General features: G+C 42.7%; 1 protein-coding gene across 2 annotated transcripts in view; it reads right to left on the bottom strand.

Annotated features, from left to right (window-relative positions):
- The window catches only part of RP1 (RP1 axonemal microtubule associated), a 302,837-nt gene that overhangs the window by 188,060 nt on the left and 87,463 nt on the right, over positions 1-27,314 (bottom strand). For both annotated transcript variants that reach the window (XM_054985404.1, XM_054985406.1), the window contains exons 13-18: positions 24,338-24,441; positions 21,299-21,472; positions 16,228-16,440; positions 13,029-13,206; positions 9,789-9,920; positions 455-612 (exon numbers count right to left, since the gene is read on the bottom strand). In XM_054985404.1, the coding sequence (XP_054841379.1) occupies positions 455-612; positions 9,789-9,920; positions 13,029-13,206; positions 16,228-16,440; positions 21,299-21,472; positions 24,338-24,441 (959 nt within the window). The remainder of the gene's footprint in view (positions 1-454; positions 613-9,788; positions 9,921-13,028; positions 13,207-16,227; positions 16,441-21,298; positions 21,473-24,337; positions 24,442-27,314) is intronic.

Here is a 27,314-nt window from a genome sequence, read left to right as displayed (position 1 = left end):
GTTGAAATATTTAAACAATAGATAATGATAGATAAGGGATTTTTATTGTTAAATATAGTTGAATAGAAGAGATAGCAGATAGACTGCAATTTAAATAGGGGGGTTGGAAAACTGTTGGAAGTCTATTATAAAAAGGGGCGGAATGGGTGGGGGAACCAAAATGGGATGGAGATGTTAATTGAATGTTATGAGTGATATATGTTAACCCATCCAATAAAAACTTTTTAAAAAAGAAAACAATTAGCTTTTTCAATTGCCCCTGGTCTTGTAAGATATGACAGAAAAGAATATTCCTTTTGTTACTCACTATGTACACTTATCTGATTTACTGCTGATTCCAGAGACATTAGAGATTTATTTGAGACAGTGAACATAGGGGAAAACACTATACCAACCACAGGAGGATAATCTTTAAAGATGCAGCAAAATAATATTTTCAGCTTTTGCTAGCTACCTGAAATTCATTCTCCATCCCAGGTAGAAACAGTTGTTCTCTGTTTTCTTTGCCAAGAGTTATTGGTCCAACAATTCCTTCATCTCCATATACCCAGAGACTGACATTTGCTTGGGTTCCTGAGTTTCCCGTCAGCAGTGATACTTTCCATTTATCATCTGAAAGGAAAGGAGACTTATTTTCTTGGATATTTCTCATTTCCTCTGTGAAGTAAAAAATGTCAATAGGGGATCAGAATCATCATGATACTGAAGATCTATTTCAGAGTATGTAAGTGAACGAGGAGAAAAGAATTTGTAGCATGTTTTTATTCAGATTACAGTGCTCTGATAACCTGACAAAACTAGACAGGAAAATTTGGAAAAGCATAGCAACAGTAATGGACAGAGAAGACATCATGGCCACTAGTGCGCTCTAAACTGGTTTATGCAGAAATTGCTACATGTGACATACTCTCTATATACAGCAGCTTACCACTTGGATTGTATGATTTTTGTCAATATAAAAGAAGCTATAATGATGGGAAGAAAATCATCTAATCCTCTACTCATAAATAATGGCATCCCATTTCGTGATATCTGCCATGGACATGATATGGAACCCATGGTTTCAGATGCAACCTTACCACACTGATAGCATTTTCCCACATTTATCACAGATGTTTTTTGTAGGCATTTGAGGGACACTTCTGCCCCTACCATGACAGATGAGCATTTCCAGTTACATAAAATTTCAGTGCAAATGTGCTATTAAAAAGTATCATTTTGATGTGTGTGATGGCAGGTATGTTGCATAATAAGATATGGACCTCTATGATTTGGAGGGCTGAAGCCCTATTCACAATGGTAGTAAACACTGGTAGTGGGCATCTGTAGGCAATGAACATTTAGTTCTAGGCAAGTATGCAGTCTCCTGAAAAACTGAACATCCAATAAAGAGGAGAAGTGAGACAATGAAAGTAAAAAGCTGGTGCTTTGCTTTAAAGACCTGTACAAGCTAATTACGGATTACTTGAATCATTTCTTTCTCAAGGAATGAGGGTGTGTGTGAAAATTCTGATTCAGAATCTGTTAGTGTTAGGAGTAGCAAATGAAACTGGCAGTGATCTTGTGAAATGCGCTATTCAAAGTGGGTGGGGGACATGGAGAACAGAAGCTTTAAAAGTGTTATTCCACCTCATGTGTGATAACATTTCTACCGTTAGAATAAACACTTTCCTACTTGCACAAAAAGGTGGGAATGTGTAAGTACTGATTAACATTTAGAGCGTGGAAGCCTTAGTTTGTACTGAAAACAGACGCCTTTAAAAAGTATTTCAGTTTTACCAATATAAACCTGAGCTCAGCAACACAAAATCTTAAAAACATTCTTAACTGAAACATATAAATAACCACATAGATATTATTAAAACTACTGATGTATTACCATGTATCAAAGATAGAGCAGAGAAATATTAAGAAACAATCTCTTTACCATTCTTTTTGATGTGGAAAATCAGCCCAAGAGGATTTTACAACATCAGATTTGTGTGGCATTTTATTTAAATACCAGAAACAAAGCCTGTTGTGGGGGGGGGGGAATACAACAGGCTCTAGAAAGGGGAGAGCGGGCCGGCAGGCATTTCCTCCTCCTCTTCCATCACTGATACAGGCAGGTGAAGGAGTGGGGTGGGCATTGCCACCTACTCCACACCTGATCTCAGCAACATGAAGGGGTAGTGGGCTTTGCTACATGCTGCACATCTGATACAGGCCATGTAAAGGGCGGTAGGCCTTGCCACCTGCTCCACTCCTGATTCCAGCCAGGTGAAGGGAAAATGGGCATTGCCTTCTGCTCTGCACCTGATTACAGCTAGGTGAAGGGGGACAGGCATTGCTGCCTGCTCCAAGCCTGCTCCCAGCTGGGTGAAGGGGGGTGGGCATTGCCACCTGTTCATTGCTGGGTGAAGGGAAGAGTGAGCACTGCCATCTGTGCCTTGCCTGATCTCTGCTTCTGCAGGTTGAAGGGGGGCAGAGATTGCTGCCTGCTTGGCTCCTGATTCCGACAGGGTGAAGATGGGGTGGGCATTGCCACCTGCTCAGTGCCTTATTCCAGTAGGTTAAAGGGAGCGGGCATTTCCACCTGCTCCACTTCGTGTCCCAGCTGGGTGAATGGAAGAAGGGAACTGCCTCCTGCTCTGTGCCTGAACCACCCAGGTGAAGGCACTGGGTGTGCATTACCATCTGCTCCACTCCTGATCCCAGCTGGGTGAAGAGGGGTGGGCATTGCCACCTGCTCCACTCATAATACCAGCTGGATTACAGCAGGGGGTAGGCGTTGCCACTTGCTCTGCTCCTAATGCTAGTTGTGATAAGAAGGGGGTGGGCATTGCCACCTTCTCCGCTCCTAATACCAGTCGAGTTAAGGTGTGTGTGTGTGTGCATTGCCACCTGCTCCACTTCTGATCCCAGCTGGCTTAAGGGGGCAGGCATTGCCACCTGCTCCGCTCCTAATACCAGCTGGGTTAAGGTGGGGTGGGCATTGCCACCTGTTACACTCCTAAGACCAGCTGGGTTACGGAGGGGGGCAGGCATTGCCACCTTCTCTGCACCTAATACCAGCTGGCTGAAGGGGGGTGGGCATTGCCACCTGCTTCACTCTTAATACCAGCTGGCTGAAGAGGGGTGGGCATCGCCACCTGCTCCGCTCCTAATACCAGCTGGGTTAAGGTGGGGGTGGGCATTGCCACCTGCTCTGCTCCTATTACCGGCTGTGTTAAGGGGGGAGGTGGGCATTGCCACCTGCTCTGCTCCTAATACCGGGTGGGTTAAGGTGGAGAGTGAACATAGCTACCTGCTCTGCTCATGATCTCAGCTGTGTGAAGGGGGGGCATTGGCACCTGCTCCGCTCCTAATATCAGCTGGGTTAAGGTGGGGGGCCAGCACTGCCACTTGCTACACTCCTGATCCCAGCTGGCTGACGGGGGGCGGGTATTGCCACCTGCTCTGCTCCTAATATCAGCTGGGTTAATGCCGGGGGCAGGCATTGCTACCTGCTCTGCTCCTAATATCAGCTGGTTTAAGGAGGGGGTGGATATTGCCACTTTCTCCGCTCCTAATACCAGCTAGGTTAAGGCGGGGGGCAGGCATTGCCACCTGCTCCACTCCTAATACCAGTTGTCTGAAGGGGGCAGGCATTGCCACCTGCTCCTAATACCAGCTTGGTTAAGGTGGTGGTGGACATTGCCACCTGTTCCAATCCTAATACCAGCTGGGTGAAGGGGGAGTGGGCATTGCTACCTGCTCTGCTCCTAATATCAAATGGGTTAAGTGGGGGGTGGGCATTGACACCTGCTCCGCACCTAATACCAGCCGGGTTAAGGCACATGGAGGGCATTTTCATCTGCTCCGCTCCTGTTCCCTGCCTGGGCTTCCCTCCATGGCATGTTTTCTGGAGCGATATGGTGAGTTACCTGGGCTGTGGCAGTGCCCTCTGGTGGTGCACCAGGGTATAAAGTGAGTTGTCTGAAACACGCTTACTCAATTATATAGTAAGATGAGACAATATGACAGATAATATTTATCAAGGCAAACAACTGAAAACTGGAATTTACCCACAGATAGGAAAACCAATAAATTATCAGCAGGCAAGGTCACATTTAAATAAAATGAGGGTCATCTGAGACCAAAAAATGGAGCACAAATTGCATAAATAAAAAAATGCATATTACCATCCAAACTTGATGTTGTAAAATCAACTGTTGATAAGTTTTATACATCCAAAAACAGCATTGCATTTACGCCTTAGTCCAATAAGTAGTTGGAAACAATGGGGATATGGGTAGTAATGGTTAAAAAATGCAATCTATACTACTATAATGCAAATGTATTCAAATATGTGACTGAAATGTACCTTCTTTAATATGTATTTGTAATTACAGAATTTAGAATTTATTAAAGACTCGAATGTTGCAATTTCCTCAAGTAACATTTCTGAAATTGTTTATGTTGATGAATATTCTTGGAAAATATTTAGATAACCAAGAATTCCCAATCTTTTGGGCCTGAGGGCACCTTGGAAATTCTGACACTGGATGGTGGGCACAGCCACAAAAATGGCTGCCGCAAGAGGCGGAGCCAACAACAAAATCTCAGGCAGTGAGGTCATTCATAACTTTAATAGTTATTCTTCAACATTGCAGGCAAAAATCTCTAACAGGATATCTTCTAAAATGAACATATGGTTTAAAAATATTTTCTTGCATACACACAACTTATCTTCAATCCTACAGTAAAGATTCTTTACTGTAGGATTTACTGTAATGGTGGCAGCTGCTTCCAAAGCAAATTCTTAAAAATCTGCACTGCCTATCATATCTCCAATAACCAATCAGCAGCCTTGCTGGGCAAAAGCCCCCACCTGGCCCCACCTACTTTTAAAAAATAGTTGGTCAGTGCCAGGCAAGGTGTTAGCAGTTGCCATGGTGCCTATGGGCACCGCACTGGGAAACCTTAGATAATCAGTATAGATTTTTCAGGAAAGATCCATGAACAGGTTTACACTAACAGATCTGTTACGAAAAACCTTCTTGCAAATTCCATTCTAGTTCCATATACTTTTCCACAAAGATCCCTCTGTTGGGAAACATTGTCAGGGTCCAGTCAAGACTTTGGTGCCTCTACCCATACCTAGATCATCTGTGGATCCTAAGATCAGTTGTGCTGAAGTTGAAAGCACTAGAAAAGTTTATGAAGTTGAACCCTTAAAAACAACAGAGAGAAGATACTGATCCATTGATCAGGCAGAGATGGAAACTAAGCCAACACACTAGCATTTATGTCAATCTTGGCCAATCCAGTTTCTTCATACAAATAGCCAATTACCAGGGACCACCTCGGCATATCTCTGTTCCTTTCTGAGTGAAGCTAGTACTGAGATACCAGCTCTTGGGATGGTACTGATCACATTAAATTCCAAGACATCTCTAACAGAACAATTCTAAGCCCAGAAGCAGGAACAAGCTTAAAAGGGAATAATTCTGTTTAGGACTGCACTGAAAGCAAGGTTCCCTCTTCAGTCTATCTTTGATATTCTTTCTGCAAATCTAGGACCTAACTACTCTTTAGTTTTTCATTATTCCAAAATAAAGAAATCTCATGCAAGGATGTTACTGGGGTGGGTCCAACCTTCCTCCAAGGAGCCTTCCTCACATCCAAGGATCCTTCCTCTCATTTACTTGGACCTTCTGTTGTAGGAACAAGGACTTGTTGGAGGATGTCTCCTCCATATAGAGAAGGACATCAAACTTTGCTCCATAGAGCAGTATGATCCAACTTATTATGTCTTCATTAATATTATATTACTCCAACTAAAATACTGACACCTTATTTATCGACTGATTTTTATCTGTTTTAATGTGAATTTTTAACTTGGTATTTAAACGTTTGTTGTGAGCCGCCCTGAGCCTGCATGCAGGGAGGGTGGGATACAAGTCTAGCAAACTTAATTTAACTTAACTTAAACTGTCAACAACTTTCAGAGCAACATTTGTGGTGGTGGAGAGCGCTGACAAGTCATAACTGACTTACAGAAACACCTGGTGGGGTTTTCATGGCAAGAGACTAACAGAGGTGGTTTGCCATTGCCTCCTTCTGCAGCCCTGGTCTCCATTGCAGTCTCACATCCGATTACTAAGCAAGGCCAACATTAAGCTTAAAATAATTCTTACATGCAGGTGCATGTAGCTGTATACACCACATTTCCATGGAAAATGAACAATATTGAGCTAACTAAAAATAATAAATCATCTTGTCAGTTTCCAACTAATCTTGTAACAATATTTTTAGCAACATTTAGTTCAAAATGAGTCATAGAATCTTCTATAGTCTTATATTACACTGTCACACAGCTGCACATAGCTCTTATCTCCTTGAAATGGAAAAAAAATCTGCCTTTACACCATAGCCTTGAAGTTGAACATTCAGTTCTTAAAAACAACCAAGGATTAAATCCAATATGGAATTTAAGAACCTTAGATGGTTAGAGGAATTGGCCTTTGTTCCCCCTATGAGGATCTGTGGCTGATGGGCCATTGAGCAAAGGTGTTCACATCTGACTCTTTAGAGGTGAGGCTACCAAAGGGCATACTAAGTTCACATCCTCCTGTCAGGACTCTCTCTTCACTCTCCTGTCCTTCTCTGACCTAGCTCCATAGAGAGAGCAGTAGTCCCAACCATGTCCTTCTTGGGCTGGAAGAGTTTTTAAATAGCTCCTCACAATCCCTACAAGTCCCTCCTCATTAGTCTGGTGCATGGGCAACCAGCCAGTCCCAGATATTTTGCATCACTTTGCTGGGAAAGGCTTACGAATGGTCTGTACCCCCATGAGGCCAACTTTGCTCTGGCCTCTTTCCTGGTCCTACCCCATCAGGCTGCTGTTGGGCCACAGAGGCAAAGCGTTGCTTTCTGGCCTGCCAGTGCTTAAAGCCACAGCCTTCCCAGGCCACCACCTGATTCTGCAGTCCTAAGGAAGCTCAGCCCCACAGCTGCATCAACCACTGGCCTTTATTCTGGAGCTGTAGGTAAGCACTGCATCCCTTTCTTGTATCTGGCAAGCTACTGTGTGTGGACCTGCAATCCTGCACTGCCTTTGTGGTGGTTGTAGGACTGGCATCGGAGCACCCATCAGTTTCAGGCTCCAGACACCCTCCAGCTCCAAAATAGAGATGCCACTCAAGATACGTGGTGTAATGTTTAGAATGTAATATATTTAATTTGGATTTTAATTTGGAGCTATACTTAATGAGCAAGCTGCCCAGTAGATTTGGAACAAAATCAACATATCTTTAACACTGTCTGATTCATACCAGCTTGATCAATGACATGTATATTCAGAGAGCAAACTAAAGAAACTGGAGGGAAAGGACGGAAGCACTACCTTCTTCCCCATGTGAATCACTCAGGCAATGTGACCAAACTATGGATAATGCTTAGGTCCGGCATGATTATGGACTTTCATCAGAAAATCCCTCAACAAATACTGCTCTGCAAGTTCTTCACTATAAATAGCTTTTGAAGACATGTAAACCAGTGACATTTGTTTCCCACAGGCTAAAAATGTCTACTCTGCAAGCTGGATTTGATTGTTAACCTAGATTAGTCACACTTCAGGGGATCAGGATGCAAATCCACCATGACAAAAAAAGAAATTCTAAAGGCTAAATAGATGGGAAATCAGGCTATTTTGTAAAATCTTTTTGCCTCTTGTCTCTGGCTATAATGAACCCAGATCAAAAATGTGTGTGATGTACAGGAGAGAGATCTTATTGCAGTAGAAGCCTTGCAATCTTGTTGCTTTATATTTCTTGGATGAAATTACTTGCTGCTTCCTGGGGAAATTTTTCACTATCTTGTTACTTGTGAACAGATGGTTTGTAATTTAATTAATACAGAGCAAGATTAGACCTTTGTGCTCCATTGTTCCCAAGAACACTCCTCTATCAAATTTACATCATCAACCTGTGTGTGTGTGTGTATCTATCTATCTATATATAATCTTTCATTTTTGTATTCAAGCAGATGTACCTGAAAAGAGCAACTTGAAAGCCAGCTTCCAGCATTTTAAATATGACATATTCTATTTCTTATACTGTGCCATTTATTGCTGGAGTAGATAACACCATAATCAACATTAAGAATGGGCTAAATTAAAAGAGAAAGATATAATTGAAAGGGCAGTGCAATTGGCAAGAAAATACCAGCATATTTTAGTTGTGCAAGTAATCTAAAGTGACACAATGGCTTGACTCAGGGCTCATTCACAGGACTATTATTTCCCTGAGTCAAGAGAAACATCAACAGAAAAGCAAATCTCTACAATAATTTGAATGTGGCTGTGTATAGAAGAAGCACAAATAAAGTTTAATGCACAGCAAAATGATGAAGAAATTAAGTATGTATAATAATATTCTTGAAAGCTATGCTTCCAGTTGAGAAAACATCCAAACTGTATTATTCACCATTAAATAAATACTGTCCCTCGCTAACAGAAGGATCTGTGGGTGCGTGTGTGTGTGTGTGTCTGTCTGTCTGTCTGTAAGTGCAGTCCTTCCTCCCCCACCCCAACTGAATCACTGTCCTTTGGCTTCTGCCACCACCCAGACTTACTTCAACCTGCTATTTTTCCAGTGACCTGGGGCACTAGTGAGGCTTGGTGTGGAGTGATGAGGCCCTCGGCTGCTACTCCCTTTTCTCCTTGCTTGTTCTCAGCCTACCCAGTCCAGGAGTCTATAGTGTTGGCATGAATTAAATGGTTAGGAATATAGGGAGGATCTTTTGAATGGTCTGATTTTTTACACAGAGAAAGATCTCCATTCACTATAACCCATAATATATTATAGAGCACACAAACATAAGGAAAGGGATATCACAGCACTAATGGTTATTGCAGAACTAAGAAAATAAAACACTCTAAGCTAACTTTAGAGTACAGATGTTAGCTTAGCATCCCCTGAGTTAGATGGGTACAAATTGCAGAAAACTTAGGAAATAGAGGCAGATGCCCCTCTAACCCCTTTCTCATTCTTGGTCCAGCTTGAACAACACGAACAGATCCATATCTTTTAACCCTTATTCTACTGATGGGTGGATTTTCTCCCACTCATTCCTGAAGTTTGATGTCTTCATGGGAACTTGAACAGGCCTTTCTCCAATTATGTTGGAGTACATGTCCCCAGCTTTATTGCCTAGCATAAATTATCAAAATAGCTACCTATCCTGCCCTTCCTGGCAGTTGGGGCAAATAGTTATCTCCTGACAGAGCAAGATCCCAGTCCAATAGCACCTTAAAGACCAACAAGATTTCTAGTCAAAGCTCCCTTTGTCAGATACCTGTATCTGATGAAGGGAGCTTTGACTCTCAAAAGCTCATACCTTGGAAATCTAGTTGGTCTTTAAGGTGCTATTGGTCCCAGGCCTTGTTCTTTGACGGCTACCCACCTGAAACTATCTCCAGACAGGAAACTCCCCTCCACTTAATTGGCCATTTGAACATTTTATTAACTTCTCTTTCTAAGGAAAGAGCCTTCTTCCCAGGTATACTAGGACTTCTGGGTGTGATTTGTGGCATTTTACACCTGTCATCATCACAGTCCCCTACTATGATACTAATGGTTTGATAATCCAATGGATTTAATTTTTCAGGTGCCTTAGGTTTTATATGAGCTTTCCATCCCCAACTTACTTGTGAGGTATAAATAGGGAGAAACTTGGTGGCAGGTCAGGCAGATACCATCAAGTTGTGAAACTGAGGCAAGAACAAAACCAGCATTGAACTGTAGAAGCACACTTATACTTACTTGAGATAAAAGAATCTGTTTGACCAGGGCTCACTAGATTCTGCTTTCCTGCTTGGAGTTGTTTATATTCTCTGATTCCTTCTTCCTGTTGGGCAGGAGTTGCAGATGTTCCCATAGGCTTTTCTCTACCAACTTCAGTTTAATTAAAAGAAATATTAAATCCCATCTTTTTAATGCATCCAGAAACTTCCTGTACTTTTAAGAATCTAATAGGCCTTGCAACATAATGACGGACATTTTCCCCATGTGAATTGTAAAGGTGCACATAATTGACTTTCTCTCCTAGAAGCTCATCATTCTTTAACATTCATTCACCTCCTGACACAAAATGGCATAGTAATAAATTTTGATTAGGGCTTTGAAAACCCAAGTAATATCATTTATGTACACACCAAATGGCTTATCCCTGAGGAACATTCCTCCATTATTTCTCTCTATACCTGCAAGCTCTTCTTATTCAAAAAAGCTTTGACTGAAGCCTCCTTCAAATAAACCTGAATATGGAAATAGTCCCTTGAATGCTGCTTCTGTACACATTCCATTAGCATCAATTCAGGGCAGCAACCTAGAAGTTCACTTGATGCTTGGGCCTATTATTTATTTATTTATTTAATGTCATTTATAGTCTGCCTTTCTCACTGAGACTCAAGGCGGATTCGCGTGAGATTAGTACAATCAGTACCGGGAACATTTCCATACAGCAACAAGGACATTTCTACACAGTGTAAAGGATATTTCCACAACAATGTCATAGGATTTTACAAAGACATAGCATTAGCAAGGATCCAGTACAGAGTTGAAGAACTGCTGAAACAGAGCATAATCAATTCTAGGACTGATATTAGATAAACATGAAGTACAGGTAGTATAAGAGTACGTATTCGAGCAATAGATAATATGCAAGGCAACGTAGTGGTGAAGTCTAGGGTCCCTAACTCATTAGCGAAGCATTTGAGACCCCTCCCTATAATGCTTCCCTCCAATCTGAGTAAAAAGCCTTTTTGAATGATTTCAATGATGGCCGATGTAGTTAAAATACTTCTTCATTAGTAGAAAAATAATTGTAGTCCTTCAGTTGAACTTATTGGCAGTTTTCTCTTCTTTTAACATGAAGTTGTACCTTTCCCATTTTTCAAGGTTTCCCACCTCTCATGGTTTCTTACAATGGCTCAGTGAACATCTGCCACTCAGCTAAGATATGAAATGGTTCTGCAACTCAGTGTTCCATTTCATGTATTTATTTGTTTAGAATGATAATGTTCAGGAATCTGTAACGATATTATGATCAAAGGAACTTTTTCAAATATATATTTTATTGTTATGACACCAAACTTTTACTTATTCAGCTCAAACTGAAAAGTTTTTCATTGCCTTAGATGATGCCTAAACATAGCCTTCAGCATACCTCAAGAGAAAAGAAGCTTCCAACCATGGGTTACTGAGGGTTCTAATACACAATATGCCCGACAAGTCACAGGTGCATGAGTGAACTTGGACATATATCAGGGAAACTTATCTTAAACAGCAAGTGCTCATTCACTTGGAGCTGTGAGAGAGCACTGCAAGGACTGTCTAAGTTTCCTGCCCTCACAATGCTCCCTTACAGCACCAAATGAATGAGTACTGCTGGATCTGAGTTACTCCAATGCACTTCTGACTGCAAATTCAGTCATACACCCATGACCAAACATGTGTTGGGTGGACTATGCATTTGAGCCTTCAGTGCCCCTTCCCCTTGGAAGTTTCTTTTCTGTTGAGGTTTGTCCAAGGCCAGGATATCATCTAAGATAATGCAAGACTTTCCAGTTGGTGTTGGTTACGCAAAGGTTCAGTGTCATAACTAGAGATGGGCACGAACAGAAAAAAACCTGAACATGATGTTCATTGTTCATTGACATCCATGAACAGGGACTCACGAACAACCATGAACATGTTCATGGTTGGCTGTTGGTAGGTGCCAGCAGGCTCTCCTCTAGCCATCATCCAAGTTTGTTCAAGATCCCTACTGCACCACTCCCAGAAACCCTACCTGAGCAGGCAGCAGGAAAGGTACCAATAATAAAAAATAGATTGGTCCCAGAGTCTGGCAGCAGCCCTGGAACTTGAAGTGGTAGATCCATATCCCACCACACACAAAGAAAATTCAAGCTCCAATGCACTCTCTCTATCAAAATGCCAACAGCAGCTGTGTCTCTCCCTCTCCACTGTCTGCAAAGCCAGAGCTGGGAGCCTCCCTCCCCCCTGCTCTTTGCTCCCTTGTAACAAATTTGGAGCTCCACATTTGAAAGGAAGACCTGCCTATCAAGCTAAATTGGTCTTAGATTGGGGTTTCCAGGGCAACAGCAGGAGTTCAGACAGAGTTCAGACAATCCTTGCCTATGTTGCCAAGGGAATTGATTGCAGGTGCCAGACTGTCTGGCTTGACGAACAGCAACAAATGAGGCTTGCAACGACCTCCTGTTCATTTAGAATGGACGTTCATGAACAGCTTGTTCGTGAACAACAGATTGGGCTGTTCGTGGCTTTTTTTTCTGTATTGCTGTTCGTGCCCATCTCTAGTCATCATAACCTTAAAATGTATGTTTTAGTGATGTTTGGGCATTATCTATGGCAATGCACCCATGGCCCAATATATGTTGGACATATCATATATTATAGCCCTGACAATGGGCTTTCTTCATTGTCTGAACCACATGCTAGGATGTTTATGTTTAAGATATACATGTCCTTAGGATTGCGGCCTTAAAGACTGTAAATAGGAAAAGGATAATCTTATCAAAATGACTCTGTTTTGAAACAATCTGTTAATCCATAACTATGCCATGTTTTATTTTTGTAATACTAACAATACAGCTGCAAACACTTAGTCCTTCATGGGCCATGGTAAAGCCATTGAGGGTCCATAGCTTGCTACATCATGGATGAGATCAGTCAGTGCTTTGCACTGATCTTCTGATTTGTGTCCCAGGTATCTGCTGTTGTGGTTGTTTTTATTCATATTGTTTACAAATATGGCAACACTCAACTTCTTAGCTCGTGAAATGGGGTATTGTCACGGAATTATTAGTTTACAAAGATGTCATCTATTAGATATTGTAACATAATACAGAAAAAATCTTCAAAAAATAGTCCCTAGAATTGTTTTTATCCTTAGTTTAGCAATACTTTTTAAAACCTTCAGAGAAAGACTGAAAATAGTGATCATTCAAATAAAACGTGCATCATTTAAATGTTACATACATTTGAGAACTTGTGGGTAAAACAAAATGCTGCTTTCTCCAGTATGAACAACAGGCCTGGTCTGACCATCTGGCAAAAGGCCAACATATATTCCTCTGTTTCGTGCAGATTCTAGGCTTATTGCCCCACTTTCTAAATTCTTCTCCACTTTAAAATGACAGTCTACATCTCCTGTGCCCTGTAAATAAGTAGATTATTAGCATGAACAGCAACAGAATGTCCCAACACTTTCTTATTTTAAAATCATTAACTATATTTTTTATAATTCTTTAGTACTTAAGGGAAGGAGTTTGCATCCTGGATACAGCTGGATCAGTCCTATCCAAGTCCACAAGCTGTAATTGTCTGTGACTAGAAATGGATTGGAGACTGTTTTTATCAGTTTATCAAAAAGCTGCTGTCTTATTTTTTTGTGGCGCATCTTCCAAACTACCTACCTACCTACCTGACTTTATGTCCAGAGGCAGTAAGGTCGCATCTCCATTGTTTACTGGGAAAGGCAACTGAAAGAATGGTGGGCAGGTAAGAGTCTGGAGAGGCCTGCAGGAGGTGGCTGCAGCAAAATATATGCCAGCTGGAATGGTCTTAAGAGGTCAACAACCAGGAGTCGACTCAAGAACCACTAAAATCCAAGAATGAGCCAAGCTTTTCTCCAGCTATTGCCAGTAGTGGTGGTTGTGAGAAGTGTTTGCCTGTGCTGTGAAGCCATGAAAATCTCAACTGTACTCTTGTCCTAGTAGTGGAGGAGCTTGTGTTTAATAGATGTATCAGGTGTCCTGAATAAAAGGGTCATATGGAATGTGTTGAAGGGCTTTAGGGAAAAAAAATAACCTATTTTATAGCCAAATTTCCTAGTTTTAAAGATTTTGTGAGGAGTATAACTTAATATTTCCAATCTCTAATTCAGCAAAGAATTCAGCCTTCCTGGCCAGCAGCATAACTGCTTTGGGCTGGTGGCCGCCTTTTGCCTCCCCAGCAGAGCAAGAGCTGCAGCAGCTCTTCCCGGACATCCAGGGATCTGGGGAGGGGGTGGAGCCAAGTGCTTAAAAGGTGGTTCTGCCCATCCCTCCTCAGCAGTTTGCCTCATGCAGGATAGGGTTTGGGAGAAATGAGCAGGCCAGTGAGCACCCTTGGCACATCCCCATTTGAGGGGGAATCGAGGTTTTTCAGGATCGCTGGTATGGTTTGATAGCTGTCAGCTGAGAGGGCAGACAGCTGCATAGGATCCCCTGTACAAGTAAAACCCTCATGGTTGACAGCTGGGGTGCTATAGGATTGTTGGGGGTTCCATTCACCTGGCTGGCTAGGTCCCAGTCATGCACATTAGATGACTCGTGCCTGGGATAGCGGGGCTCACCCAATCCAGGGGTGACCCCAGGGCTTGACCTGTACCACTAGTTAGGCCCTTACCATATTTTGTTAAACGTTATGTTGTTGCCAAAATAAAATGGCCCATTAGTTCCCAACACTTGTGTTTGCCTCTTCATTCTGTCTGGTTCGGCAAATATTCTTGCAAATTAAGTGACACTTATATTAGTTATTTTAAAATTAGCTATTGTAAAATGATGTATTTCTTGGATATGTTAAAGCATCAGAAAAGGCTTTATGGAATTGCAAGCATGTTTGTTCTGAGTCAGAAGCTTTTTTTAAGCTCTCCAATGCATAGAAAAACCTCTTTCAAAACTATAACTGAACTGAGAGCTCACACCATGATAGATTACGGAGCTTGGAAGCACTGTCTTGAAACATTTTGGCTCCCAAATACAAGTAAATAAATAATGTAAATAAAATGTCAGCTATTACCAATAAGTACCACAGAGAATCAGGAATATACAATGATCTTTTTAAAAAATGGGGGAAAAACCCACCCCGATGCATGTTTTTATTAAAACCACTCTCTATAAAAGAAAACAATTAAGAAGGCCTGCCAGAATCTCTTATGGCTGTTTAACCAAGGTCATCTAGTGGGGAGAGGAGCCATAAGAAAAAGGGGTTGTAAAATTACTACAAAATATGGAGTAGACTTCTAAGGATTACATTTTTATAGAAGCTGGTGGAATCTTCATAATAAGAGGTTGCTTATGTGTTTCCAAGAATAAAATTTAACTGATAGTGAGTTGCTGTTATCCTGTAACTTATCATATTACTGTTGTGGTAGAGCATTATAATGGAAACAAATTCCAAAGCCATGTTGTCTGTTGCATCAAAGCAAAAAGAGGTCTTGTTGTTTCTTCAAGACAAACACATTTTTGTTCCAGCATAAGCTTTTGTGGGCCAGAACCCATTTGGCCAAATGTGTTATAGATACTCAAATGTATCCCTTGGCATTCTCATGTGTACACACAAAACTCTCTCCTGACCACTACTTATTCTCAAGACTCTATAGTTGGCCTTGGTAAGAGGCCAAGTTTTTTCTGTAACTGCCCCCAGTAATGGACCCAAAATAACACTGATAAAATCCTTGACATTATTCAAACTGCTTCTTCCAGGTGGGACTGGGCATAAATGCTAGCACACCCAATAATAGACCAGCTTTCCTGAAGAAATATGCCATGACCTGTCCCTCTTGGCCTTCAGCAAAGCTTGAAAGGTCTAGCTAGTCCACAGTGCTTTCTGTAGACACTCAATACTGAATCTTTCTATTCTTGGTTTGTGCAAGGGTGTGTTTGTTATGGTAAATTTTAGTGTTTTTTTATATCCATGTTTGTAATTACTGCTTTTATTATTACAAAATTGTAATTACTGCTTTTATTTCCATGTTGTTAGCCTCTGAGTTTTTAGTCTAAAAGTAAGACACAAATATAAATAAATCAGTTCTTATTCCTATAAAGTACTTATATTTTTGTGTTAGTGTGCCCAGATTATTGTAGGTAAATAAACCAGTTTTAATCACCAATTGGCAGTAGACCCAAATCCAAATTTAAAGTTATTACCAAGGAAATCACTGTTAACTGTCAGCCTACAAGGTGGGTATTTATTTGATAGGTTCAATTTTGTTTTTACAAGCATGAGCATCAATATTTGAAATACTTAACTTAGTTCCTATATTACACAAGCTTTAGAATATCACTGGGAAACAAAAACCAGTGCACCATCAAGTCCTAGCTAGTTTACTTCATGTTACATGCTTTAGAATTGTTTTCTTCCCATGGCAAATTACTTCCACATTTTCAGAAAAGTGTGAACAAAAACTGCTTACTCTTCCGTTACACTGGCCATCCTTGATCCTCAGATACATTTGTGGGTTTTTTACACTTTCAAACATGCAGACCTCAGAGCTGATTTTATGCACTCTCCAGTAAGAGCCATCAGATCGATTTCCTGCTCCACTGCAGCTCCCATCAGGCCTTAGGCAAAGAGACTGGCAGTGGCTGGTAGTGAGCAAAATTATGGCACTGTTGTGAAACACTCCCTGGAAGTTGGGAAAGAGAACAGCTGTAAATAACATGCCTTTCATATTGCCCACTCTAATGCAGTAATCAGGCAATTCTTGTTCACCACATTAGTTTACAGTTTATCAGTTTTTTACCTGACAGGCCATATATACATTTCCATCAAGATAGCTCAGATGAATGAGAAACCTTCCCTCACTTAAGCCATATAAGTTCATAATTTCTGACTAGATACAGATGAGTAACAAATCCAGTGTGGTTCTTTAAACTCATCAAAAATGAGTTTAAACTCATCAAAAATGGCAGTTTTTAATGTTACTTACCTTGTAGATTTATACAACAAGAGAAAATAAAACAGAGAATGCTACAGATGCAGTGCAAGCCTCCAAATAGCACTGATATTGGTAGAACTGGGTTCAAATCCCACCTCAGTTATAGATTTAAAAGATGTCTTTGGACAATTCGTGTCCGGGGTCTGGGTCCCAGCCCCCAGACTTGCCAGGAGGGAGCAGTGGGAGGCAACCGGGAGGCAGTGGCCCTACCACCCCAGCCAGCAACCAGGTCCAGAACCTGCCCACTCCAGGGGGAAGAGGCGAAAGGCCCAAGCCTCAGAGGGCTAGGGGGAGACCAGCCAGCCCCACCCTCCAGGGGGAAGAGAGGGGGCTAAGCAGGACAGAGGCAAAGGGCCAAGGCAGGGAGAACAGGGACCCAGCAACAGCCCAAACAGAGCCCTTACCTGCCAAGGACAAGAAGCAGCCACTACAGCCCAGAGCCACACCCTGGCTAGAGGACAGCAGCCTGGCTCAGGAGGTGCTAGGAGCCAAGCCCCTCCAGGTGGAGCTGCCACAGGCATTCTGGGGGAGGAGATGGGCAGCCCCGCCCGGCATCAATGAGCAGGCAGCCCAGAAGCTGGCCAGGGCAGCTCCTCGCAAGTAAGGCCAGGCATGCTCAGCAGCACAGAAGCCGGCTGGGGCAGCTCCTTGCGAGCAAGGCCAGGCATGCTCAGCAGCACAGAAGCCAGCTGGGGCAGCTCCTCATGAGCAAGGCCAAGGAGACCTCAGCTGGGGATGGCTCGCATTCAACCCCACCCTGCCAGCAAGGCAAGGAAGCCAAGAAGGGATTAGTGGTAGGAGGGAAACACCTGAGGGAAGGCACAGCTGGGCCAAGTCAGGAGAGGGAACAAGCCTAGAAGGAGGGCGGGGCGGGGAAAGGAAACCCTATATAAGGTGGCTAGGACGAGCTCTGAGGTGGTGGGTGTGAGTAAGGAGTGATGGTGTGGAGTGAGAGCAGTGCGAGAGTGGAGGCTTGGAGGAGAGTTCTGGGAGAAGGAGATGATGGAGGACGCAGAGGGTAAGCAGGCCAGGTTGAGCAGGCCAGCGAGTGGACTGAGAGGGAGTCTGGGTGATGTATACCGCCCCTCCTTCCACAGAGCAGGGTCCTGCAGTATCCCTGGTGCCCCTCTGATGTCAGGGCCGGCCCAGCTGCAGCCCTGCCCTGCCCTGACAATTCATTCTTAGTGACATGTGTGACAGACTTATGTATGCTAAGGAACTATATACAATTGAAGTGTTCTATATATGTATGATAAGAAATAATGTTGCATATATTATGAAAAAAAAACCCAGAATCAACACTGCATATATCTGAAAAATTTAGTGGTGGGTTCTCCTTTCTTTACACAGTGACTTGTCACTGAGAGCCAGATTGCATATTATATATATATTGTCTACTCTGACTGGAAGCAGGTCTCAGATAGAGATCTTTCACATCACCTACAAATAAGGCTGCCAGCTAGCAGCTGGCAACCAGAAGGAGTTGGGGGGGGTGAGGACATGGGGGTGGCCATCAGTACAGTGGCATTACATCACTTCTAAGGAAAACCATAGAGTTTGTAGCAATTCCTACAGAGGCATTCCTAGGTTTTCCTGGTTTTCCCCAGAAACAATGTAATATTGTGCCAATGACAATTTTTAAGCTTATTTTTTCTCCACTGGCTAACAGAATGGCAGTAGGCAATGGGGTTGCCAGCTGGAGATTTCCTGCCAAAGTGGGAGATCTGGAAACTCTGCCAACAACCTGATCCTGACTGGAGATGCCAGGCATTAAATGTTAAGCCTGCGTGTTAAGCGGCTGCCCCGTGGCTCGTCCCCAGCTGGGTGTGCAAAGGCACACTGTTTCGTTATTCTTGTTTCGGGTTTCGGATACAGGCAAAAGCCGAAACGGCTAGCCGTTTCGGCTTTCGGGTTTCTTTCTGCTTGTTTCGGCTTTCTTTCGGCTTTTTCAATGGGAAAATGCCTCCGTCTTCCCGGACGTCTGGGGGAGGCATTTTCCCACCGTCATCCCAAAATTGGTGGGGACCTTCCTCTAACCCCTCTCTAACAACCCCCCAAGTTTCAGACTGATTGGACTTTGCATCCAAACCAGGTCCCCCTATCCTCGCATAAGAAAGGGAAGGGTGAGCATATTGTTAGCTTGCTGCTGCTCATCTTCTTCTTCATTATTTCCTATGGGGAAAAAATGAAGAGGCAGGCTTCCTTTGCCAGGGGAGGCATTTTGCATGCAATGCCCCCCAACCCTCTGGGGCCCTTCTCCCACCCTTCCTCCCACCCCCCACCAAGGCACAGCCTGCTCCCACTTGGGGGGGCATTTCATGGCCTCCCCAAGTAGGTGCTCTTTTCTCTACTACTTACAGCTGGGGGAGGCTTGTCTCGCCAGGGGTGGCATTTTGCATGCAAAATGCCCCCCAACCCTCAGGGGCCCTTCTCCCACCTCTACTCCCACCCACCACCAAGGCTCAGCCTGCTCCCACTTGGGGGGGCATTTCTTGGCCTCCCCAAGTAGGTGCTCTCAGCCCCCAAAGTCCACCTCCTACAGCCCCACACAAACCCAATTCCCCCCCAGCTGCCACACACAGACCCAAATCCCCACATTAGCCCCTCACAGACCCAAATCCATCCCCAGCAGCCCCACACCCATAACCCCAGGAACAGGCTGGCAAAGGCCAGCCCTCTCCCTTTGTTCCCTATGCTGGGAACTTCTAAACTCTCTTTCCCTGGGCAATTCTGCACAGCCCAGGGGTGCCACAATGGTGGGCACACTTCTGAGTGCCAGCTGGTCCCTGTGAAAGAGCACCTGAACCACAGACACCCTCCCTCAAATTCCCCCACCACCTACAGAGATGCTCCATTGTTCCCTATGATGGGAACCAACTGCACAACAAAGAATAAAACACGAACAACACAAAATAAAGTTTTTTAAAAGTTATTTTCTCCCTTTCAAAGTACAAGTAGGCAAAGCATTGTGACACATTACACCAGCAGTCCCCCACACAGAAAAATAACACAACTCACTTAACATCAGAGAATCACAAAGCACAATTCCTGTCAAAAACACTTTATTTCTTGAACAGCTTTAGGTTACACAGCAGGGGGGCACACCAAAGGGCATGGCAGCAGTATCTTACACAAAAATAACACAACTCACTTAACATCAGAGAATCACAAAAACACAATTCCTGTCAAAAACACTTTATTTCTTGAACAGCTTTAGGTTACACAGTAGGAGGGCACAACAGGACATGATGGCAGTGTACTACACAAAATAATACAACCCACTTCACCGTTTTTGACAGCAATTGTGTTTGGGTGATTCTCTGATGTGAAGTGAGTTGTGTTATTTTTGTGTAAGATGCTGCTGCCATGCCCTTTGGTGTGCCCCCCTGCTGTGTATCCTAAAGCTGTTCAAGAAATAAAGTGTTTTTGACAGGAATTGTGTTTTTGTGATTCTCTGATGTTAAGTGAGTTGTGTTATTTTTCTGAGGTGGAATGCTGGAATGCCACCCCTGGCAAGACAAGCCTCCCCCAGCTGTAAGTAGTAGAGAAAAGAGCACCTACTTGGGGAGGCCATGAAATGCCCCCCCCAAGTGGGAGCAGGCTGTGCCTTGGTGGGGGGTGGGAGGAAGGGTGGGAGAAGGGCCCCTGAGGGTAGGGGGGCATTTTGCATGCAAAATGCCACCCCTGGCAAGACAAGCCTCCCCCAGGTGGAATTGGTGGAGGCATTTTCCCATTGAAAAACCAAAACAACCTGAAACGTTTTGGGTTATTTTCTTTCGGATAACCCGAAACGTTTCGGGTTTTCCAAAACGTTTAGGATAACCTTTCTTTCGGGTTTCAGAAACCCGAATTGCACACACCCCCAGCTCCTCTCCTTGAATATCTTCTACAAAGGCAGTAATAAATGGCAGCATTATCAATAACTTTCAAATCATTCAAAGCTCTGAACATCCATTACCTCATACAATTTACAACCAACTTATAAAGTAGGTCAGCTTTGCTGTCCCATCTTTCAAATGAAAGGTAGTGGCCTGTTTAACAAAGTTTATGGCAGAGGCTAGACTCAAACCAGGGACTTCATGCTTGACAGTTCAGTCGCCATCAATCATCATACAAAGTCACATCATTTATACTTCATTTATTTTGCTATAAATAAATGGATCGGATAGCTGGTATAGGGAGTATTTGTAACAAAATAAACAAACATATCAACTTCACAAGCAGAGATTTAAAAACAAAACATGTAGGAAAAGCATTATTCTCATGTAGAAAAAAAGTTTGAGCTAATCCTAAGAACAAAATGTAGTAGTTTTTAAACATTTAAACACAACCCCCTCAAACTTGGGGGTGTCTTCAGCTGAACAATACAGGCATACAAGGGGGATTTTTCACAAGGTTGATATCAATTTATTTTATGGAACTGCAATTGCAGTCTTTAGCTCCACCTAGTGGGTGGAGATCTTCCTTTCATCTTTTAAAACCTGCCTGATTCTTGCCAAAGCTTAATGGCACACACCACCTGATAGTCTTCATTTTCCTGCCTTACCTTGACATGAACAACAAATTCCTTTGATAGGCCTGCATAACCTGTGGCATCATCAGCTACTGTGCCCTGTAGATTGAATGTAACAGTCTGCCCAAGATTCCGGACAGATTCCAGAACTGCGCAGCGATTTGGCTGAAGATGAACCTGCAGCTCACAGTGGATGTCGCCGTTGTCCTAATAAAAGCAAGACGGGACTAATCAGCCATACAAACTACTGGACATGCTGAAAACTGCAACAGATGTCAGGTCAAGGCTTTTTGCTTTGGCATTATTATTTACTGCCCTGCAGTGCCAGTGGCACATTGTTATTGGCAGCAAAGCTCAGCCTTCTATGGAAATGTCCTTCTGTTGGCTTTGAGCTGGTGATAGGAGTATCCAGCTGCTGAATTACAATAAGGATTGAGGTTCTACTATCTGGAAATATGTGGACAATTCCATGTGATATAAAAGTGCTTTCAACACTTTTAAAAATAACAACACTGATTGATCCTAATTTCTCCTGAAGGAACTGGAGCTGAATATTTCAAGGTGGGAAGATCAGTCTGAACCTTCCCTATCTCCTAATCTATACAAATGAAAGCACCAATATTATTGAGCTTAGTTTTTGTGTAACACCTTTCAATGGTGCAAAATATTTATGTAGTGTCTAATTAGATGGTAAATTGCTCATTCTTCAAAGAGTTCGAGGCAGTGTCCCTATCTACTACTCTTTATTTTATCCATATCCTGTGAAGTAGTTTAGGTAGAGAAAGTGCCTGACCCCCATATCATGTTGCATTCCTGTACAATGTGCTTTAGCTAAATGAGAGTACAGAAATTATTTAGAGGTATGTACACTGTGTCTGGAGAATACCTCACAAAGCCAGGTCACATCGCTGGTGGCAAGACAAGATGCATGTGCATGTATCCCACCCTCCGGACATCTGCACTGCTGCTAATGAAATAGTGGTTGTATTCAGTCCTTTCCACAAGTGCTGTGTAGCCTTATTCTGCAATTGAGCTCTGCTATTAAGTGCCACTGGTTGTATTCATATGCAAAATCATTTCATGTGGGACCTAATCACATAATGTGATGTTTACTCAGTCAGCGGATATGTGAATGTCCTGAGAAATGAAAACATACCTCACACAAACCAGCCTTTTACTGAATCAGATCATTGGTCTTTTATGGCCAGTATTGTCTGTTATGATTGGTAGAGGATCTTCGAGTTCTCATGCAGAGGTCTTTCACATTGTCTATTACCTGATTCTTTTAACTGGAGATACAGTGGCTTGAACCTGGGAACTTCCACTTGCAAAGCTGAGGGAGTGGAGAGTGCTGTCAAGTTGTAGCCAACTTAAGGCGACTCCTGCTGGAATTTTCATGGCAAGACACTAACAAAAGTGGTTTGCCATTGCCTGCCTCTGCATAACAACACTGGTCTTCCTTGGTCGGTCACCCATCCAGTTACTAACCAAAGTCTAATCCTGCTTATCTTCTGAGATCAGACACGATTAGGCTTGCCTGGGGTATCCAAGCCAGGGTGCAAAGCAGATACTCTACCACTAAGCCATGATACCTCCTTTATTTTTTATCCATGATTATTGCCTGCAACTGAAACAATCTACTGATATTATGCAAATATCACCGCATGTTTCACCTCTGTGATTATAACCAAATATGTTTCAGATGACAGGAAGACTGTGAATATTGTGCGTCAGGTTCACATTTTACACTCATTCAAAAGATATGAAGAGATGCATAAAGTGTGTTTGTGTGCAATGCATATGCATGCACATTCAAATATCTCTGTATACTTGTGAATTATTTTAAAACTAGGATTTACTTTTTTACTTCATCAAATCTTTGAAAACCAAATTAAATGATAAATAATAGGGTTTTTTCAGTTTGGGTGGAAAGGGGGGATTGGCTGGTCTTGTGCTGAGTTGGGGAGAGGTTAGGTAAAGGGGACACTTTTCTAAGTTTCAAGCTTATTTATGAATTGCTTTTCATTAGTTGGTGATAGGAGGTACTTTACTGCATTGTTGTTAAGAGCTGGCTGTTTGCTGTCTGTTCTTGTGTATAAAGTTAACTTTCTTAATTGCAGGGGTGGGAGGGAACAGGAACAGGATGGCCACTGATGAAGGGCTGCTGCAGCCTACTACTGACCAGTGGATACCTTGACCCTATGTATTTTTGTTTGAGAGCCAGCTTGGACTTTTTCCCACCACATGAAACAATGGAGAGTGTCTAGGTTCAGGGTACACTTGGGTTTGAGGGGGAAGGGAGGGTTCCCTTGCTTCAGTTTGGTTCCCTTGGGCTTTCTCTTAGTTCAGCTTGCCTTGGGAACTGTACCTTTGGCCAATGGCTGCCTTGACCCTGTGTGTTCTTGTTTGAGAGGCAGCTTGGAATTTTTTCCCACTGAAGGAAACAATGAAGAGTGGGCGAGGGCACCTTCTTCAGAGGCCCACTCTTCATTGTTTCCTTCTTCAGATGCCCATAGAATTGGATCCCAGAGTCCAATGTTCCTAAACTTGTGAATAGTTTAATAAATGCCCAGGAGAAGGGTCCCTGAAAACGTTGTGGGATTTACTTGAAAAATGCCCCTCCAGTCCTGCAGATATTTTCCCCCTAAGGAATAATGATCAGATAAATTTGGGGTCCTCTTGCCGAAGTGGATTAGAGAATTTTACTCAGGTTTCAGGGATACCAAATGTTTTTTGGTTTCCCTGAAACCTGGATCTAGATCAACTAAATTTTTGAGGTGCACACACCAAATTCTCAAGGCTTTTCTCAAGGCATTTCTGAGAATAGTCAGTTAAAAAGAGAAGGTATAAACAAAATAACCAAAAAAAGGTGAAGGTACAGTATATTCTCTCTTATCCTGTCAAATCCCCAGCTGAGAAAAATGTTTAATATTTCACAGCTCTAATCAAAAACAATTTAGGAAAAAGAGAGGCAGTTAATCTATTTCTTCGAAGATGGTTTAAGTTGACATTATATGTGTGATACCACTTTAACTATTTGTAAGAAAAAGAGGAGTTCAAGTAATTTCATACCATTCCAGCAACAGAACCATGAACAAGAGCAAGGGCTAGATGCGACATTGGATGAGATTTAAATACACATATATTTCCCTTCTTCAGAGTCAAATCGAAAAGACCTAAAGAATTCAAGAAAAAGTTATTACTTCCTTCATAGTATTTGTTCTATTTTTATCTAATTATCTTATATTAAATTATTAAATAAAATGCACCCTGAGGTTTTATCCTGAGATAGGTGGGTAGCCATGGAGAGCAGGATTCAAGTTCAGTAGCACCTTAAAGACCAAATAGTTTTCCCGCTCCCTTTGTCAGATACCAGAAGAGAAAAAAGGAAGGAGTCCTTATCATCTAGGCAGAAGGTGGGAGGGGTACTGTAAATTAGAGTGCCAGAAAGCTAACTATAACATATGTTGTAGATAGAGCATGGGTGAGGAGTACAGAAAATTAGCATCTATAATGTGAGGAAAATCCTGCAAATAAATTCAATTTCAACTCCTCACTCACAACAATGCACTTCCCCAATGGAAAAAAAAACTCTGGTACCAGGGCCTGCAATAAATCAAGATGCCAATTCTGCTCCCATATTCACCCCAACATCACAATCATTGAACGTGACAGCACCAGCTATACCATCTCAGGTTCATTCAGTTGTTCATTATTCAGTGTTACGTATGCCATTGAGTGTCAGCAATGCCCTTCAACTATCTATATTGGACAGCCAGTTCTTTCACAAAAGAATAACTGGACATAAATCTGATATCAAAAATCACAACATTCATTGCCAATGGGAGAACATCTTAATCTGCCAGCACATTCCATCACTTATTTAAGAGTAGCAGTTCTGAAGCACAGAAACTTCAAAGGAAAATTATAACTTGAGATTGCTGAATTTGAATTTATTTGCAAATTTGGAACAATGGACCCCCTGGACTGAATTGGGACATAGGATTTTTCTTGCATTACAGATGCTAATTTTCTGCACTTCACACCCATGCTCTATCAAACTGATTACAGCATGTATTATAGCTAGTTTCCTGACACTCTAATTTACAATACCCCTCCCACCTTCTGCCAGAATTATAGAATCCTTCCTTCTTCCACTCCTTATATCTGATGAAGGGAGCTTTGACTGTTGAAAGTTTATGCCGTGGAAAACTAGTTGGTGTTTAAGGTGCCACTGAACCCGAATCCTGCTATCCTGAGATAGAAATCTTTGTCTCAAAAAACAAAGAATTGTGGAATGTTTGGATAAATTTCTTCCTATTTATCTTGAGGTATTCATGTGCTTACTTTGCACGTGACAAAAGTAGATATACAAATGCAGCAGTGCTTTTCCATTGTTTTTGTTTTGTCTGAAAGAGAAACTCACATATCTTCCCTTTGGAAAGCACTATAGATTTCATATGTGCACAGAGCCCATGATTCTCCCTGTGGGAACACATCCGTGTGCTCTCTCTTCAGAAGTGACACCTAGTAGTAAGCAGAAGTATTTCTAGTGGCCCTCCCGGTTTCTACTGCATATTCCAACCAATAAGCCACCATATTGTTTTCTCTATGGTTTTCTTAAGTCAGCCTCAGTCTGTGCTCAGTGACGATTCATCAGACGAAGAGCTGCCTGCAATTAGCCCTCAAATTGACCCAGCTGCAGCTGATCAGAAAACACAGCCTACAGTTGAGACTGGGTCAGCGACAAATACCTACTGGTGGTCCCTGGCCCCAGGGATCTTCAACTGACTTTGACCAGGGCCAGGACCTTTTCAGCCAGGACCTTTTCAATCCTGGCTCCAACTTTCTGTCTGTGGACACCTGGGCCTGCCAAGACCTTCTATCCTTTCAGCAGGCCTGTAAGACAGGCATATGGTTGAGGCCATTCTGTGTTATCTGGTAAGCCTCCCTACCAATCTCCTGTTGGGGGAAGGCTGTACTATCATCTTGGCCCCACATATGAATCAACCTGCTAGACTGTTGCCCCCTCCTTCCCCCCTGTATATTATCAGCAGGGGTGGATGTTATGAATAAGGACCACCATCTTGGGGATTGCAAACTGTAAATTTTAAGTTGTATTATGATTGTATGATTTTATTGTGGTTTTAAACTGTATTTATGCCTGATGTAACCCGCCCTGAGCCTGTTCGCAGGGAGGGAGGGCTAGAAATGGAATAAGTGGCAATGAATAAATGGATTGGTCCTGACTTTTGGATTTTCTGGAACCCCTGACCCAGGACTGGGCTTGGGCTTGTTATCTGGACCTCTTGACCCTGGGTTGAACTAGCTTGCCAGGTTCCTGGAATCACAGACATTTGGACTGGACTCTGATTATTCTTCGCTGCCTGGTCATGATTGGCCTCCAAACTCTGGCCCCTGGCCCCTGGGGAACTATGCCACCAGTCCTACAAGAGCAGTTCAGTGTCTCTAGATGTGCAGGTTTTTAAAGAGCTGGGAACATTCCCCAGACTTGTGTTCCCCACAGCCACACTACAGCTTGTGTTCCCTGCAGCCACACTACAGCTGTGAGGAATGGCTGTTAAAAAAAAAAAAAGAAATCCCACATGGCCTCAGAATTCTACTAGGGGGGGAGAAGGGCTCCTCCCTCCACATCTCTCCCACTTACTGTTGGAGTTACTGCAATGTTTCAGAGAAGTGTGACTGGGGAACCAGTACGGGGCAGGTAAGAGGCCAAGTTCCTGTACTGTGCATTCTTTGCAATGCATCAGCAGGTGTAAGCAGCAGTGCCATTCCATCATCATTGAGCAACCCTAACAATCCTCCCCTGACACACACACAGATATAGAATCACAGGGAAGGGCTTGCAAGTCAAGAGAAATAATATCTAGGCAGTGTAGAATCCTGGCATATATAATTTCAGACACTGAATTATGCTGATGCAGAAATATCTATACAGTTCTACAGTCTGTTATGCAACACTTTGCATTAGATATATACAATGTTGGTTTTTTAAAAAAAAACCTTGAAATATGTGAGGTTCTGACAA

This window comes from Eublepharis macularius, chromosome 7 (assembly GCF_028583425.1).
Source record: "Eublepharis macularius isolate TG4126 chromosome 7, MPM_Emac_v1.0, whole genome shotgun sequence".
NCBI classification, from domain to species: domain Eukaryota; kingdom Metazoa; phylum Chordata; class Lepidosauria; order Squamata; family Eublepharidae; genus Eublepharis; species Eublepharis macularius.
This window is presented reverse-complemented; position numbering and strand designations above follow the sequence as displayed.